Source organism: Rhinoraja longicauda, chromosome 1 (assembly GCF_053455715.1).
Source record: "Rhinoraja longicauda isolate Sanriku21f chromosome 1, sRhiLon1.1, whole genome shotgun sequence".
NCBI lineage: Eukaryota > Metazoa > Chordata > Chondrichthyes > Rajiformes > Arhynchobatidae > Rhinoraja > Rhinoraja longicauda.
The window spans coordinates 76,771,951-76,790,795 of record NC_135953.1 but is presented as its reverse complement, the minus strand read 5'-3'; the positions used below and the strand labels follow the sequence as shown (position 1 = coordinate 76,790,795).

The window sequence follows — 18,845 nt, the reverse complement described above, 5'->3', positions numbered from 1 at the left end:
TGTTGAAATCTCCCATGACCACCGTAGCATTACATTTGTGACATGTCAATTTTAGCTCCTGATTCAACTTGCACCCTATCTGGAATTTTTATTCCCAGGGCATGTGGTTTTCTGATCTGTCCTGGTTGTGGACATGGGTGAGAAAGTTTACCCACTCTTCCTATCTTTACCGATTATTGTATTTCCTCAAGGATCCACATTATCCTCTGCTGATTTGTTGTGCGTCCCAGTTCTTTTTTACATCTAAAGGTTTTTTTTAACCAAGATTGTTGTGTATATCAATAGCTATACACTTGTGATTAGGCAATCTCCCAGAATTTTATAATTGCTTCTTGTGCCTGAGGCACAGAAGACTGCGATTTACCACTTCAGAATTTTTTCAGTGCCGTGTTGTAAATTATTGAAATTGTATCATTTATAAGTTTTGTGGTTTTTCCATCTTGGAATTATTCCACCTCAGTAGGAAAAAGAGCAGTGTCGGGGTTTTCTTCTGTTGCAAAGCAGAAACGATGGAAAGGGATTTAATTGTAAATGAAAATATGCACCATTCACCAGTCTGGAGCCAGGGATGGTGTGTCTATTGTAGAAGATGAAATTGGATATGCTAGATCTTTATTCTGTAGAATTTAGAAGAAAGAGATGTGACTTCATTGAAACAGCCAACATTGTTACAGAAAAGATGGTTGTAGGTTAGACAAAGGAGAAGCCAGGATAAGGTCTCTCCAGGTTAAGAATTTTAATACTAAGAGTCACAGTCTCAAAATAAGAAGTAAGTAATTTAGATATGGGACATTTTTGCAGCTAGTGGATGAGGAATTTCTGGAATTCTCTATCCCCAAGGGTTGTTGAAGCTCAAATATTGATAATATTTACCACAGTGATTGACAGGAGAGTTCTACAAATTAAATGAATCGAGGAATATGAGACAGGGTAGGAAGATCCCATTCAAGTAGAAGATCACCCATGATCTTGTTAAATAATACTGCTGACATGGGTGAAAATGTATGGGATGAACAAGTGAATTTGCTTCTATTCACAGTAGCTGCCTCACAGGAAGAGCCTGCAGTTGTACAAAGACTCTACTGCCAATGGACCAATAATCTGTGGAGTTTCAAATACACTGTGAAGAGTTCCAAATACACTGTGAAGCGTATTTATCCAATCAGCCCTTATCTGTTCTCTTCTCCCAGTATATGCTCTGGTGCTACACATCAACATGGGTCATATGTACATGTGTACCTGTAATCTCCCTGTGCCAGGCTAATGGTATCTTCTCATTGCAGAAAAGTATGTGACTCCTGTGAATCGAAAAGGCTGAATTAGAAATATATAGGTTTCAAACAACATGGGGTGTCCTTCCCCAACTAACAGGCTTTTAACAGAAATCTGGCCATCATGACAGTAGTCAGCGGCCCAGTCTTGGTGCAGTGGCCAATACCAGATGCCAGATATTTCAGCTTACATGAGGAGATGGTATGAAGGAGAGCAGAATGCATGAGGCAATGCAAATTCAGATCAGTTGCCAAGGCTGTGCTTCCTGCTAGACAGTTGAAAATTGCAATGATTTGAATGCCAACATGGGTTTAAGTTAAAAATAAACAAACTGCTGGAGAAATCAACCAGTTAGACAGCATCTGTAGATGCAAAGGGATAGTCGATGTATCGGGTTGAGATCCTGCATGAGGGCTGAGAGTGAAAGGGGAGATGGCCAATAGAGCAAGATGAAGTGAAGGGGTGAGGCAGGAGCTGGTAAGTGATAGGTGGATCCAGGAGAGGAGGAGTTGATGGGCTGGTGGATGATGGGTGGAGACAGCTATCAAAGCGGGGAGGTGATTAGTGGAGACAATGAAAAGCTGCTGATTATGGAATCCAATAGAATGGAAGGTGATGAGTAGAACCAGATAAGGAAGGGATGTTCAGCAGATGGGAGCAGTAGGGGGGAAGGAACCAATTAGGTGGAGCATGCGTGTGTAGGCAGCTCGAGCCAGATTGGGGAGAGGAAATAAACTGGATAACACGTCTGGAGGCTGGGTCAGAAAGAAGAGGGTGTGTGATCAGAAAGACAGAGAAACCAATAAAGGAGCTGTTTGTAAAGCCATCTGATGTCCAAACTCAAGACAGTGCCCATTGCACCTGGTGATCAAGAACCTGATGTTCCCTCTAGAAAATAGCACTCCTACCATTGGGATACTGGCAGGGTGCTAGCAATTGCCCATCAGCCAACAAATCCAGCAAGCTCATGATAACGATATTATGATGCAGACCCAAACCAAACCATCAAAGCAGCTGCTGCTTCTGGCCATCCGAGCATTTCATGTTCAGATTCAGTCATGGGAGCACTAGATTGAAGTATTATATCAAACAAAGGCATGTGGAAAATAGGTACAGCAGAAAAACTAATTGATCAAGAAGGTGTAAAAATTGTGTCTGACTCCTGCTCAGTCCAAGGAAGGGTCTCGACCTAAAACATCACCTATTCCTTTTCGCCAGAGATGCTGCCTGACCCGCTGAGTTACTCCAGCATTTGGTGTCTGTCGTTATTAATTGCTTGGGTTTCAATTTGGGACTTAATTATAGTTTTAAAACATTCATTTGATTATGAAATCCTTCCACTCCATTTCATGGCTTATGTTGCAGAGGTTGTGGAGATGACCAGTAAAAGAGACAGCATGACCTGGACTGAGTTACTGAGGACGATCTAATGCCTTTGTACATTGCAATTGTTTTTATCTGTACGTTTTATTTTTTTCTTTCTTCATTGGTTCAGCCTTCAGAACAAAAGTAGTTTCTTTGAATAGAAAGTGTTAATGACCTCTGTAATGATGTGGTGCACAGCAAACCGCTGTATATATCGATCAGCTATTGCTGGCAGCTTGCCCTTGCCACGAGAGAAGGTGTGAGTGACCGGTGTGAGTATTCGCTCGACAGAATAATTTTGTCATGACTCTGCCACTAATACTCCAGATCGTAAAGCACAGTCCACGTGGCCGTTACAAGCACTTTTGGCAAAAAGGCAGTAAATGGAGAAATGGCAATGTACTTCAGAACGTTACATTGACAATTGCAGTAAGTTCCCACATCTCCAGGCAACCTCCAGTGAAAACAAAAGATGAAATGCGAGAAATATGATATAAAAACAGAAGGTTCTGCTACTTCAGCAGCATCCATGGAGAAAGAGAAACACAATCAAAGTCTTGTTGCTGATCCTTCATTGGAACTGGAAAAGTGAGGAAAAAAGTTTGTTTTAAATTGCAATAAATTGGCAAGAACAAAGAGAATAGCCACAATAATGAGGAGATTTAGGATGTTCAGGTCGTATAATGTTTGTCATCAGGTTAAATGAGGACAACTCGAAGGGAAATAACGCTGGATCTCTGAGGTGTAGAACAGAGCTAGTTGCTGGAAATCTAAAACGAAAAAGAATGGTAGAAATACCCAGCAGATCAGGGAGAGAGACACTGAATTAATGTGACACATGATGAGCTGATGACAGGATTGGTCACTTGTGCCAAATAAGATTGATTATCTCAGAGTTATGAGCTTGACATTAAATCCCAAAGACTAAGACTTGTGTGGACGGAAGATGGGCTGATGTTCCTCAAGCTTACATTGGGGTTCATTGGAAAAAAAAGCAATGAGGTCAGAGTGAGAGTAGAATGAAGAATTAAAGTAACAGGGAACTAGAAACTCTGAGTCACCCTTGTGGACTTTGGAGGTGCTCTGCAAAGTGATCACTCAATTTATATTTGTTTTTTTTAATGTACAGGAAACCAAATTGTAAGCACAGAATATCGATATAGTTGAGTCCGTGTTGCAGGCTCTTTGGCCAATCTTACCCATGCCAATCAATTGTCATCACTTTTAGAAGGATGAGAGGGGATCTTATTGAAACGTATAAGATTATTAAGGGTTTGGACACGTTAGAGGCAGGAAACATGTTCCCAATGTTGGGGGAGTCCAGAACAAGGGGCCACAGTTTAAGAATAAGGGGTAGGCCATTTAGAACAGAGATGAGGAAAAACCTTTTCAGTCAAAGAGTTGTGAATCTGTGGAATTCTCTGCCTCAGAAGGCAGTGGAGGCCAATTCTCTGAATACATTCAAGAGAGAGCTAGATAGAGCTCTTAAGGATAGCGGAGTCAGGGGGTATGGGGAGAAGGCAGGAACGGGGTACTGATTGAGAATGATCAGCCATGATCACATTGCATGGCGGTGCTGGCTCGAAGGGCCGAATGGCCTACTCCTGCACCTATTGTCTATTGTCTAATCAAGCTTGCCCCACTTGTCTGTTTCCTGTCAACGTCCTTCTTTGTTATCCATGTACCTGCACAAGTGTCTTTTAGATCTCGTAATAGTACCCATCTCTCTACTACTTCCCCTGACAGCTCATTCCATGTACACACCACCTTCTCTGTGAAAACATTGACTCTGAGATTCTTTCTAAATCTTCCCAATCTCACATTAATCAATGCCCTCTAGTTTTGGACTCCCTTTTCCTGGGGAAATAATTGTGGCTATTCACTTTAATTATGCACCACAAGATTTTATAAACCTTCATAAGGTCTTGCCTCAGCCTCGTACCCTCAACAGAGAAAAACTCCCAGCCAGACCAGTATCCCATGCCATACCTTGTCAAAAGCCTTGCTAAAGGCCATGTAGACAATGTCTACTGCACTGTTCTTATCAATATTCTTGGTCACATCTTCAAAAACTGCATGGTGATGTACGCCAAGTTCCAGCTGCCCATGTACTCTATCTATTGCCACCAAGCTGCACAGCTGGGTGCTCACTGCAGGGGTGGTTAAAGAACTCCTGGTCCTATTCGTTGGACGTGACTGTCCAGGTTTTGAAGACCTGTTCGCCACTCACGGGGGGGGGGGGTGGACGTGGACCCCACGTTCCCTCCCTCAGGCTTTACATTTCACTATTCTCCTTATCTCATCCATTTGTCTCCTTTTCACCTCTAGCCTTTGTCAGTTACAATACAATACAATACAATACAATATATCTTTATTGTCATTGTACCCAGGGGTACAACGAGATTGGGAATGCGCCTCCCATACGATGCAATAATTTAAGTAATTTAGACAACAGCAACCCAACGAAACAATTGTAACAGTTTTAGACAAGGTAAAGTGCAAGTTGATCTATGAGTTGTGACCATCTGGCTCAGCAGGACCGGTTCATAGCAGCTATGGCCCTGGGGATGAAGCTGTTCCTGAGTCTGGAGGTGCGGGCGTAGAAGGCCTTGTATCGTCTGCCCGATGGAAGGAGTTCGAACAGACTGTTGCAGGGGTGTGAAGAGTCTTTGTGGATGCTGGTGGCTTTTCTGAGGCATCGTGTGTTGTAGATGCCCTCCAAGTCTGGTAGCTGTGTTCCGATGGCCCTCTGAGCTCTATGGACTACCCGCTGTAGAGCTTTCCTTTCTGCCTCCGTGCAGCTGAGGTACCACACAGGGATGCCATGCGTTAGGATGCTCTCTATGGTGCAGCGGTAGAAGGTCGTCAGCAGCTGTTGGAGCAGCAGCAGCAGCAGCAGTTACTCCATTCATCTGCCAATCCAACCCCATCACCAATATCCACTCATCACTTATAATGCTTTGGCCCATCCCCTCATCCAGCTTTCTTGCCCTTCTACACTCAGTCTGAAGAAGGGTGCCGACCCCAAAAGTCGCCTCTCCATCTCTCCTCACAGACGCTGCACGACTGGCCGAGTTCCTCCAGCACAGCGTTTTGCTCGGGATTTAAATATCTGTCGACTAGTGCCTACTCAAAACGAATATGTTCTTTTGTCATCCTTACTTAACACACTAATAACACACAAAAAAAATGCTGTCACTTTGTCTCTAATTGCTTGTTTATTTAGTTTTCTTTATCTTGAATAGCGAGAGCTGTCCCACAGTCGACTGCTCCTGGCCGCTGGTCCCAGTTGTGACCACTCTGCCCCCGTGGCAAACCAGTGTCAGAAAAACTGACGGTGTCAATTAAATGTTCCTCACTCCATAGAGTCACCGAGCTCCCTGCCACCCCCCAGTCGTCACCCCGCTAAAACTGGGCGACCCATTTCGGGTGGATTTTGTCCACCATACCGCGGCTAGGCGTACGCATGGATACCACTGGTGGGCTTTGGCTTGGCAGAGGGCCGGTGAGAGGCAGGGCCGTCTTAACGCATGGGCCTGATGGGCACTTGCCCGGGGGCCCACGAGCATAGGGGCCCCATGCTGATCTGTGTATGTTAAGTGACTTGCAATAAATAAATACTACTTTAAAAATGTAGGTTCAATAAGTGCTTTTTTCGCAACATTTTCGGACACTAAGTGCTTCTCACAGCGATCTGTAAGTGCTTTTCGCAACAATGTAGCACCCTAAGTACATCGCTAAGTGCTTTTCGCTGGCACGACAGGGGGGGGGGCTGGTAGGGGGGGGGGGGGGGGGTGGGGGAGAGTAACGGTAGGGGCCCCAGTACACTGCTTTGCCCGGGGGCCCATAATGCTGTAAAAATGGCCCTGGTGAGAGGGGGACGTGACCCGGAGAGTCCGAGTGCACAATGTCAGGAATGATGACCGCACTTAGTTCCGGAACAGCTCCCCGCAGCTCAGGCCTTATCTCCAGATCAGGTGTACAAATAGACTCTCGGAGGTTACTCCCCACGCCAAATAACAACAACGCTGTCCAGCATTGCACCCACGGCTGACAACCATGCAGGTTTCTCTGATATGTCTGTTGCTCCTGGCAAGTTCAATTGAGCTGCAGGGACACGGGGAAATAAAGAAAGCGGTAAAAACAACCAAAGACCAACCTCCGATCTACTGGTTCGGTCGCCGGGTTTACCCGCGGCCCAGGCATAGCAACATAGTGTACGCCGTGTGTGAGATGGAACCCAGCTGGGACCTCGCCACCGACCTGCCCTCTGTCAGCGGCCACATGCTGTTCTCCCAGAGCTACCCGCACGGAAGACTCCAAGCCTATGTCAATCTGCAGGGGTTCCCGCTGTCTGCTGCAAACTCCCTCCACCCCATGCAAGTCCACCAGTACGGAGTGGTGAACGGCAGCTGCCCCTCCACCGGACCGTATTACAACCCCCACGGGGTCAACCATCCCCACCACCCCGGCAACTTCAACAATTTCCATGTCCGAAACGGGCAGATCGTGAAGTATTTGCGCAACCTCAGAGCCAACCTGTTCGGACGGGACTCCATCCTCGGCCGTGCAGTTGTCATCCACGAGAAGGAGGATGACCTGTGGCTCGGCGGCAACCAGGGAAGTCTGGAGACTGGGAATTCGGGAAGAAGACTGGCGTGCGGGACCATCGCGGTCAGCAACGGCGACCTTTGGAAAGAAATGACGTCCAAAATGTGAGGCACCGGATCTCCACCGCCAGCCCAGCAGATCTGCAATTCAACCCGTTATCTTTCTTTCTTTCTCTCTCTTCATTAGTCCTCTACTGCGAAAAAAATAGTTTAGAATGCATGCAAACGCTGATTACATTAAGAAGCAACAACTTGAAAACAATTGCAAAGGTGGGTTAGATGCAAGTACCTAATTCTTTCCGTGGGAGGCTTCGGAAGTCTCAGAACCTTAATCCTTGGCGTTTGAACTTTCCACATGTTACCAAGACTCCTGACGAAAACGTAAATAACTGTACTTACCGCGCAACTGAAACAGTAAGAGATAACAGGTATCCCCGTCAATTGTATGATATGAATCGTTACCCGGTGGAGTCTTGCCTCCCATTGACTGTGTCTGCTACCGTTTTCTGTAAGTTTGTTTAATTGGTCCTTTTGAATTATTTAACATTGTTCAGTGATAAACCCGCAGCGGGGAATAACCGATGCGACGAAACTCAATACAATTAGTTGACTGTACAAACTTCACTACATGTAAGAAGGAACTACAGATAGTGGTTTAAAACGAAGATAGACACAAAGACTGGTGAAATGTCTCCACCCGAAACTTCACCGATTCCTTCTCTCCAGAGATGCTGCCTGTCCCGCTGAGTTACTCCAGCTTTTAGTGTCAAACTTCACTACGTTCTCCTTGGCGTGAGTAAAGCATGACAACATTCAGCCGAATCGTTATATACTTATTTATGTCCCGAGGCACTTTTGTATCAAAAAGTAGAATTCTAAAATACGCTCGCAAAAGTTCTTAAACTCCTTATAAGGGCGCAGAGCTTTGTTACATTCATTTGACCGGCCAGTTACTTAGGCTGCAACATTGAAAATCTAATTTAAACAAATTTGGATTGTATCCCAACTCTTGATTGGGTTCCCCTATCTTATTTCAGAAAAAAAGATTAGCATCTGGCAAGTCTTATGGAAGAATGGGCCAAGGATGATCAAAGCATTCCTTTTAACACAAAATGCTGGAGTAACTCAGCGGGACTGCTGAATGACTCCAGAATTTTGTGTTCACGGTGCAAACCAGAATCTGCAGTTCCTTCCTACATTTTACGTTTAACACATTGAGCAACTAGAGTTGCTTTTCAGGACGATGTTATCTTATTTCCTCCGACAATGAGAGGTGACCCATGGTAGCAAAACATTCTTTACACGAATCACACCAATAATTATTTAATCCGTGTAACGGATTTGACATGTCTTGAATCAAAACTTTAAACCTGGACCTGAAAATCTACCTTGTGCAGATTATACAAGACATTGGGAATTTCACAGAAAAAAAATTTCTAAACTATAAGTCCAAACCATAAACCGCATCTTGATGCCCATGGCTAGTCAATTGTTCATTATTCTTGTTGCTGCTGAGCTAAACATTTCTTAAGCCACGGCCCATCTCTGTTTGAAGAATTCCTATTGCATTGTTAACTTTTCAATCGCATGATGCAACATGATATCAGCTTTGTGCCTTGTAGCTTCAGTTGTTAGGAAATGTCAAAACTCTCTTATATTAATTGTGATTAAACCAATAAAAAAGCTTCATTTAATTTTCCACCATCACTTGAATGACTTGCTTTCAAAAATGACAAACTTTCTTTAATGTTCTCGTGTCTTTTTTAATAACACAAATATCATTATTCTTTGACGTTGGAATATGATTATTTATGTTGCAATTGTTCTGCACCCATTGCAATATCAGCACGCTTAAGCTATTGTAAAGTATTACCTTTTGCAAATGAATTATCGTCTTTTTTTTGTTGCAATTTTAACATACATTTTACATTATTAATACTCTGGGAAATAATACTATTATTAAAATTTATTCTATTATTCACTCTTATTATTAATATTCTAGTTTCTCCAAGTCAGAGATACGCTGGCAAAACTAAACAAAGCAGAACTTTAAAAAATAACTTCATCTTCATTTCCTGCCTTGAAAACCACAGTCTTGAACTTCCCATGTCAAATATTTAAATCTGTGGTTGTCTTCAAAGTCTATGCCAGCTTTCCTGCAACTCCATGTTTAATTGGTTTCAGTCATGTTCGCTTTCATTACAAGTTATTCTTATAAAAGTAAAAATTCACATAATTCTGAAGTTGCTGCATCACTCTTGACTCCATGGCCAAGGTCATCTTATAACAAGCAACATCACCAAAGGATGTCAGATCACTTGTGAACTATTTTTACATCCAGCTCGACCTTACCACCATCTCACAGCACCTCCATTGCCAAGGATTTATCATGCAAGTGAGCCAAGCACTACACCAAAAAAAATCATTCCATTCCTCTCCCTGACCATTTTGATAGCTGAACAGTCTTGTTGAATAATTTCTCATCAAATTTCTCTCATCACAAAGACCACCTCCACGTTCATCTGTTCTTGCCTCAGCAGCTCTGAACTGAACTATTCATCCATGACTTTCCAAGACTGCCAATTCACCCCTCAGGTGAACAGCACAGTCAACCACATTTTTATCGCTCGATGTATTGTTAAATAATTTTATGGTGTTTGAATCAATAGCAAACAAGAACATTCTTTCAAGAAGAAGGTGGCTTGCGGCGACTGCCATCGCACCATTCAGATGTGAACCATGCAGGTGTGGTGTGCACAGTCAGAAACAAACACATACCCACACAGAAACACAATACTTAGGAGTTATCAAGGATTGCAAATCAGGGACAGCAAGGGATACCTGGTCTAGATGTGGTTAACACCAACAGATAGCTGTCATTGTTCTAGTAGGGAGGTGAAATGTTCACTGAATGTATCATTGGGCTGCTGAGCCAATTGCTCCACAATCTACAAATGAATACATCATCCTCAATGCTGCACATCAGTGAAGATTGCATGCAGAGACAACAGAATGGGTGGGATGTGGGGCTCAGCAGGCTGAGGAGGAAAATCTGGGAAGATATGAAGGTGTTATCCCGGACAACAGAATGGGTGGGATGTGGGGCTAAGCAGGCTGAGGAGGAAAATTTGGGAAGACATGAAGGTGTTATCCCGTTGACAAGTGATTTATTTGAGCTACCTTAACATATCCAGTCAAGAGCCAGCCAAGAACCGTTCCTTTTAAATTGCAGTGTGGTCATTCAAAGATTCTTTTAAAAAACACAATATTCTCACAACATATTGTGCAACATTTGTCTTATTGTTGGTGTCAAAATAACATATACGTTGAGACTGAAGAGTAACAAAGTGATCCTGGGGGTTCATCATTTCCTTGTCACCAGAACATTATAGGCTGTCGTGCTCTTGACATGACCAACTTGAAGGATCTGGAGGAGTCTTGATCCATCACCAAAGAAAACATCTATGTCATTTTCTCTCAACATCACACACATTTCAATGCGATAAATTCTCATTTTTGTAAATCTCTGTCAGTGCATGCCCAACCTACTGAATGCTTCTTCATCTGTAAATGCATTACACCAGGAATCAAACTCTTCTTTTTTTTTTTAAAGCATATGTACAAATAATAATAAACGACAAACTGGTTATAGAATTCTTACATAGCTTCAGTTTTTAAATTTTTAAAGAAAAAATAAAAATGAAAAGAGGCTGGAAAAAAAGACTATAAACTAATAGAGAGAGAGCAAAGAAAAAAGAGAATTACTAACATAAAGATTATGGGGATAGATCCGGGAGTTAATGAGTATAGTTGTACATCCAACCCTAAACTCAAGTTTTAAACTTTAGATTTAAATTTTAGTTTTGTGACAAACCCATTTACTTTTTTTAAAATTCAATAAATGGAGACCATATTTTAAAAAATAGATCTGGTTTGTCAATTAAGGCAAACCTTATTTTTTCCAAATGGAATCAAACTCTTCAACATACCATATAACCATATAACAATTACAGCATGGAAGCAGGCCCATTCGGCCCTACCAGTCCACGCCGACCACTTTCTCTGACCTAGTCTCATCTACCTGCTCTCAGACCATAACCTTCCAATCCCATCCATATACCTATCCAATTTACTCTTAAATAATAAAATCGAGCCTGCCTCCACCACTTCCACCGGAAGCTCATTCCATACAGCCACCACCCTCTGAGTAAAGAAGTTACCCCTCATGTTACCCCTAAACTGTTGTCCCTTAATTCTGAAGTTATGTCCCCTTGTTGGAATCTTCCCCACTCTCAAAGGGAAAAGCCTACCCACGTCAACTCTGTCCGCCCCTCTTAAAATTTTAAAACCTCTATCAAGTCCCCCCTCAACCTTCTACGCTCCAAAGAATAAAGACCCAACCTGTTCAACCTCGCTCTGTAGCTTAAGTGCTGAAACCCAGGCAACATTCTAGTAAATCTCCTCTGTACCCTCTCCATTTTGTCGACATCCTTCCTATAATTTGGCGACCAGAACTGCACACCATACTCCAGATTCGGCCCACCAATGCGCTGTACAATTTTAACATTACATCCCAACTTCTATATTCGATGCTCTGATTTATAAAGGCAAGCATACTAAACGCCTTCTTCACCACCCTATCCACATGAGATTCCACCTTCAGGGAACAATGCACAGTTATTCCCAGATCCCTCTGTTCCACTGCATTCCTCAATTCCCTACCATTTACCCTGTACGTCCTATTTTGATTTGTCCTACCAAAATGCAGCACCTCACACTTATCAGCATTAAACTCCATCTGCCATCTTTCAGCCCACCCTTCCAAAAGGCCCAAGTCTCTCTGTAGACTTTGAAAATCTACTTCATTATTAACAACACCACCTATCTTAGTATCATCTGCATACTTACTAATCCAATTTGCCACACCATCATCCAGATCATTAATGTAAATGACAAACAACAGTGGACCCAACACAGATCCTTGGGGTACTCCACTAGACACTGGCCTCCAACCTGACATACAGTTGTCAACCATTACCCTCTGGTATCTCCCATTCAGCCATTGTTGAATCCATCTTGCAACCTCACTATTAATACCCAACGATTTAACCTTCTTAATCAACCTTCCATGTGGAACCTTGTCAAATGCCTTACTGAAGTCCATATAGACAACATCCAGTCTTGCCCTTATCAATTTCCCTGGTAACCTCTTCAAAAAATTCAAGAAGATTAGTCAAACATGACCTTCCAGGCACAAATCCATGTTGACTGTTTCTAATCAGGCCTTGTTTATCCATGTGATTATATATATTGTCCCTGAGTATCTTTTCCATTAATTTTCCCACCACAGACGTCAAACTAACAGGTCTATAATTGCTAGGTTTACTTTTAGAACCTTTTTTAAACAAAGGCACAACATGCGCAATGCGCCAATCTTCCGGCACCATCCCTGTTTCTAATGACGTTTGAAATATTTCCGTCATAGCCCCTGCTATTTCTGCACTAACTTCCCTCAATGTCCTAGGGAATATCCTATCAGGACCTGGAGACTTATCCACTTTTATATTTTTCAAAAGTGTCCGTATCTCCTCTTCTTTGATCCTCATAATTTCCATCACTACTCTACTTGTTTCGCTTACCTCACATAATTCAATATCCTTCTCCTCGGTGAATACCGAAGAAAAGAAATTGTTTAATATCTCCCCCATTTCTTCCGGCTCAGCACATAGCTGTCCACTCTGACTCTCTAATGGACCAATTTTATCCCTCGCTATCCTTTTGCTATTGACATATCTGTAGAACCCCTTGGGGTTTACTTTCACATTACTTGCCAAAGCAACCTCATATATTTTTTTCGCTTTTCTAATTTCCTTCTTAAGATTCCTTTTACATTCTTTATATTCCTCAAGAACCTCATTTACTCCCTGCCGCTCATATTTATTGTATATCTCCCTCTTTTTCCGAACCAAGTGTCCAATTTCCCTGGAAAACCACGGCTCTTTCAAATTATTATTCTTTCCTTTCCACCGAACAGGGACATAAAGACTGTACTCTCAAAATGTCACCTTTAAATATCCTCCATTTCTCTATTATATCCTTTTCATAAAACAAAATGTCCCATTTCACTCCTTTTAAATCCTTTCTCATCTCCTCAAAATTAGCCTTTCTCCAATCCAAAATCTCAACCCTTGGTCCAGATTTGACCTTCTCCATAATTATATTGAAACTAATGACATTGTGATCACTAGACCCAAAGTGCTCCTCAACACATACCTCCGTCACCTGACCCGTCTCATTTCCTAACAGGAGGTCCAACACTGCCCCTTCTCTGGTAGGTACCTCTACGTATTGCTGCAAAAAACTATCCTGCACACATTTTACAATCTGCAAACCATCCAGCCCTTTAACAGAATGTGATTCCCAGTCTATGTACAGAAAATTGAAATCACCCACAATCACTACTCTGTGCTTACTACTAATATCTGCTATCTCCTTACATATTTGCTCTTCCAATTCTCGTTCCCTATTTGGCGGTCTATAATACACCCCTATAAGCCTTTCTCATTTCTGAGTTCCACCCAAACAGCCTCCCTAATCGAGCCTTCTAGTCTATCCTGCCAAAGCACTGCTGTGATATCCTCCCTGACAAGCAATGCAACACCCCCACCTCTTGCCCCTTCGATTCTATCACATCAGAAACAATGAAATCCTGGAATATTTAATTGGCAATCGCAACCCACCTGCAACCATGTTTCACTGATCGCCACAACATCATGCTTCCAGATGTCAATCCAGGCTCTAAGCTCATCCACCTTTCTTACAATGCTCCTAGCATTAAAATATACACATTTAAGGGACCCATCATTTCTTATTCCAATTGAAATACATTCATCCTAAAGTAATGGAGACCTGAACTGTGCAGTACCCCAGTTGCAGTCTCACCAGTGCCTTATACATTTATATCAACCCTCCCCAATTTCCATCTTTCATCCCCGAGTCCCTCATTTCCCTCTCCCCAAAACCTCCCATTCATATCCCTCCCTCGGGCTTTACATTTCACTTCTCTCCTTATCTGCCATCCATTTGTCTCCTGTCCACCTCTAGCTTTTGTCAGTTACTCCATTCAGCTGCCAATCTAACCCCTTCACCAAGATCCACTAATCACATGATGCTTTGTCCCATCCCCCCATTCGCTTATTCAGCTGTCCCTCCTTACTGCACTCAGCTTGAAGAAGGGTCCCGACCCCAAACGTCGCCTGTTCGTTTCTCTTCACATCTGCTGCACGACTGGCTGAGTTCCTCAAGCACTTTGTGTTTCACTCAGGATTCAAACATCTGCAGTTGCTTATGTCTCCATTTCATGAATGAACAAACGAGGCCTCGAAAAATATTGCCCCATTTAACTGCAAACGTTGGGTGATGACACGTTTCCCACCACTCAACATTGTTTGTGAACTAGCTGCCTCACCTTCATGCAGGTTGAACTCCCAGAGCTGCATGTTTTCGGTTGAATGCCCACCATTTGAGGATTTGCGCTGCATTAAGCAATCCAATTTTTCGGCCAACATGAAAGACTGTACCTTATTCTAATACACGAGCGCTGGCAGGTGTGTTTTGATCCGTACATACTGTGAACAGTAGCCGTACAGGAGCATTAGAGCTGCTTTGTACATAACGCGACTAACAAAGAAATAAAATATTCCTAACGAGTAACGACCCCAATTTTAAAAAATCAGATCCAAGCTTCGCGCACACACCTTCAATTCCTCAAAGTTTAGTTACAAGTAACCTCCCAACATTGTGCAGACCACCCATGTTCCACCACACGGGCTCAGTGAGAGCAGAAACCTGCGGGATAATTTGATTTCTGGACGAGGACGCGGCGGGTCCTTGGACTACGGCCGAGACACTAGATTTTATTACCATTGGGCCAGGCTTCTTGGAGCCGACAAGACTGGCGTCCAACTGCCACGTAGATGTTTTCCAAAGTCAGACAAAGAAAGTGCTGATGGAGATAGTGGTCCGATCCTCAATTTACAAGCACAAGAAAGTCGAAGCACAAGAAAGTAAAACAGAAAATCATGCTAATAATGTGATGTTCCTCTCCGTTTTTGTTTTAAGAGTTTGAACCTCTTAGTGTTGCACTGCGGTGCAGCAATTTCCGCCGCTGCTGCTGCGCAGCTCCAGAGGCCCGGGTTTGATCCTGACAACCACTACTAACTCGGTTCTCGGTTTCCACCACATCCCAAGTTTCGTGCTGGTTGGTAGGTTAATTGGCTACTGTAAAGGTTCCCTGGTGTTAAAGGGAGGCAGAAGAATTAAGGTTAATGGGCTTTTGAGAGAGAGTAGGTTACAAGGAAATGAGAATGAGAATAGGACTGATGGGAATGCTCAGGGAGTCAGCATAGAGGCGATGGGCAGAATGTCCCCTCTTGTGAGAATCATATAAAACTGATTGTTAATATAATTTGTTCACGTTACTCCTTCAGGATACCAGATTCACTACGATTGACCTATCTGAAAAGTCTAAAGTGAAAACTCATCCAAGATATTCGTTTCTCGTCGCTACCTATGAAAAAAAAAACATTGAGTTTGCCTTTTGGTGCTTTTTAATTTCCCTTTATCTCAAAACGCTGTTCCTGGCCGCTGTATTGATTGCCGGCGGACGACCGATTTGAGCCCTTGACTGGCAAACCGGTGCCAGTTCAAGAGAAACTTACATGAAGTGGTCACCACGAGTGGAGCACGACTCCATTCACTAAACCGCGCGGGGATGGCGCTGGTGGGATTGGATAGGAGTTGGCATGTCTCCAACCTCCTCCTCTCTGGGTGGGATTGGATAGGAGTTGGCATGCCTCCAACCTCCTCCTCTCTGGGTGTCCAATTTCAGGAACAAACACGACTCTTATGTCCGGAACTCTTCCGAACACAATCAGTTGCTTCGAGTTATCACCCAGGTGCACACATGGGCTCTCCGGCTGTCGCCCAGTCCAATGTCAATGCTGGTGAACTGCGAAGTCCGTTGGTCGCAGAAGTGGGCAACATTTATGGTTCCGTGAGCAATCTGATGCTCCTAACCAGTTCGCTCATGATTCAGATAGGCGGCTTTTACGGGAATCTGAACCGACAGCTGAATAAGATCAGAAACCAAACTCTGTACATGATGATTGGGCTGCCCAAACCTTCATTGCCCTCAGCCCAGGTCTTCGCGATATTGCAAATGAAGCCCAACTCCGACCTCGCCACCGACCTGCCCTCGATCACCGGTTTCATGCTGTTCTCCCAGAACTACCCGCAAGGCAAACTCCAAGCCTATGTCAACCTGAAGGGGTTCTCGACGAATACTGCGAACTCCGTCCACGCCATGCACGTCCACCAGTACGGAGTGGTGAACGCCAGCTGTACCACCACCGGACCACATTACAACCCGGACGGGGTCAACCACCCCCAGCACCCCGGCGACTTCAACAATTTCGAAGTCCGGGACGGGAAGATCGTGAAGTTTTTGCCCAACCTCAAAGCCAACCTGCTCGGACTTAATTCTATCATCGGCCGTGCCGTGGTGCTTCACGAGAAGGAGGATGACCTGGGGCTCGGTGGCAACCAGGGAAGTCTGGAGTCGGGAAACTCTGGCAGAAGACTGGCGTGTGGGACCATCGTGCGCAGCAACGGCGACCTTTGGAAACAAATGCAGCCGGACATGTGAGGCACCGGGTCTGCCACGCCAGGCGAGCAGTTCGGCAATTCAACCTGCTATCCTTTCTCGCTGTTAATCCTTCTTTCACTGCGAAAAATAAAGTTTAGTACGTAGCACCTGTGCATACACATGCACGCCGATAATGTTTGAAGAAGTAACGATTTGGCAAACAATTACAAAGATGGGTTTGTTACAAGAACCTCATTCTTTCTTTGCAGTCTTCGGAAGTACCCGAATGTTAACTCTTCTTGTTTATTTCCCACGTGGTTTTAAGCCACCTGAGTTAAATTTACTTAGATTTAGACGGCTAAATGCAACAAGTAAAACCGCCTGATAGCTTGCATTTATTGCATCAGGCGTTACTGGATAGTCTTCTTGTCTCATTGATATTTTCTGTTAGCCTATTCTCGGATTTAAAAATATCCTAATCCAGGAATAATCCCGCAGCAGACAACAGCCGATGTACCGAAATCCATTGTAATTAGATGACTGGATGCAAATTTACAGCGTTCTCAACGACGCGAGTGTCCATATTCAAGATAGGGTATCACGATATTCAGCCGAATATAGACACAAAAAGCTGGAGTAACTCAGTGGGTCAGACAGCATCTCTGGAGAATAGGAACAGGTGACGTTTCGGGTCGAGACGCTTCTTCAGACTAAGAGTCAGGGGAAAGGGAAACGAGAGCTACTTTATAGACGGTGATGCAGAGAGATATAGAACAAATGAATGAAAGACATGCAAGAAAGTGGCGGTGATAAATGAAACAGGCCATCGTTATCTGTTTATTAGGTAAGAACGAGTACAGACAATGAGACTCGACAATGTCCCGTTTCCTTTATCATGGTTACTTTTTTTGCATATCTTTTATTCATTTGTTCACCGTCTGTATCTCTCGTTTCCCTTTCCCTTGACTCTCGTCTGAAAAAGGGTGCATATTCATTTTCTCCAGAGATGGTGTCTGACCCGCTGTTGCTCCACCTTTTTTTTTAGATTTAGATTTAGAGATACAGCGCGGAAACAGGCCCTTCAGCCCATCGAGTCGATCGCCGCACATTAACACTATCCTACACACACTAGGGAGTATTTTTTACATTTTACCCAGTCAATTAACCTACATACCTGTACATCTTTGGAGTGTGGGAGGAAACCGAAGATCTCGGAGAAAGCCCACGCAGGTCACGGGGAGAAGGTACAAACTCCGTACAGACGGCGCCCGTAGTCAGGATCGAACCTGAGTCTCCGGCGCTGGCAATCGCTGTTGTAAAGCAGCAACTCTACCGCTGCGCCACCGTGCCGCCCAGATTGTGTCTATCTTCGGTTTAAACCAGCATCCGCAGTTCCTTCCTACACATTCAGCCGAATAGTTACATTTTCTGTCCCGAGGCGTCATTGTCTCACGTGTATCTCACAGTTTATTTCTAAAACACACTTGCAAGAATCATTAACAAACTTGTACCAGATATAGGCATCACAATTCTTTCTTAAATCACGATGATTGTTCTAGTAATCTAGCCTTAACCATGGAAATGGAAATGGAAATGTAAACAAATAAAGGTTTGTTTCTATCTTCAGCGAGTCTTTGCCTTTTCTTTCCAGCATAAATTATGAGATCAAAGGAGAAGTTGTAGGTTAAAATGACCGAATTACCTTCACCGAATTAATTTCCACCTACCTCGACTCCATCCTATCCCCCCATTCAAATCCCTCCCCACCTATGTCCAGACACCTCACATGCTCTCCATCTCCTCAATAACTTCCGGTTTCCAGGCCCCCACTCCCTCATCTTTAACATGGATGTCCAGTCACTCTACACCTCCATCCCCCACAAGGATGGTCTTGAAACCTGCCGTTTCTTCCTCGACCGTAGAAACGGCCAATCTCCATCTACTAACGCTCT

The 18,845-nt window shown here is 43.7% G+C and overlaps 2 protein-coding genes across 2 annotated transcripts; both read left to right on the top strand.

The window, feature by feature from the left end:
* Positions 1-6,660: 6,660 nt before the first annotated feature.
* Positions 6,661-8,737, top strand: sod3a (superoxide dismutase 3, extracellular a). Its single transcript, XM_078410828.1, has one exon. The coding sequence runs from the start codon at positions 6,697-6,699 to the stop codon at positions 7,354-7,356; it is 660 nt and encodes a 219-aa protein (XP_078266954.1). The 5' UTR covers positions 6,661-6,696; the 3' UTR covers positions 7,357-8,737.
* A 7,361-nt stretch (positions 8,738-16,098) lies between these two features.
* LOC144610996 (extracellular superoxide dismutase [Cu-Zn]-like) lies at positions 16,099-16,953 on the top strand. Its single transcript, XM_078430371.1, has one exon. The coding sequence runs from the start codon at positions 16,099-16,101 to the stop codon at positions 16,951-16,953; it is 855 nt and encodes a 284-aa protein (XP_078286497.1).
* Positions 16,954-18,845: the final 1,892 nt, after the last annotated feature.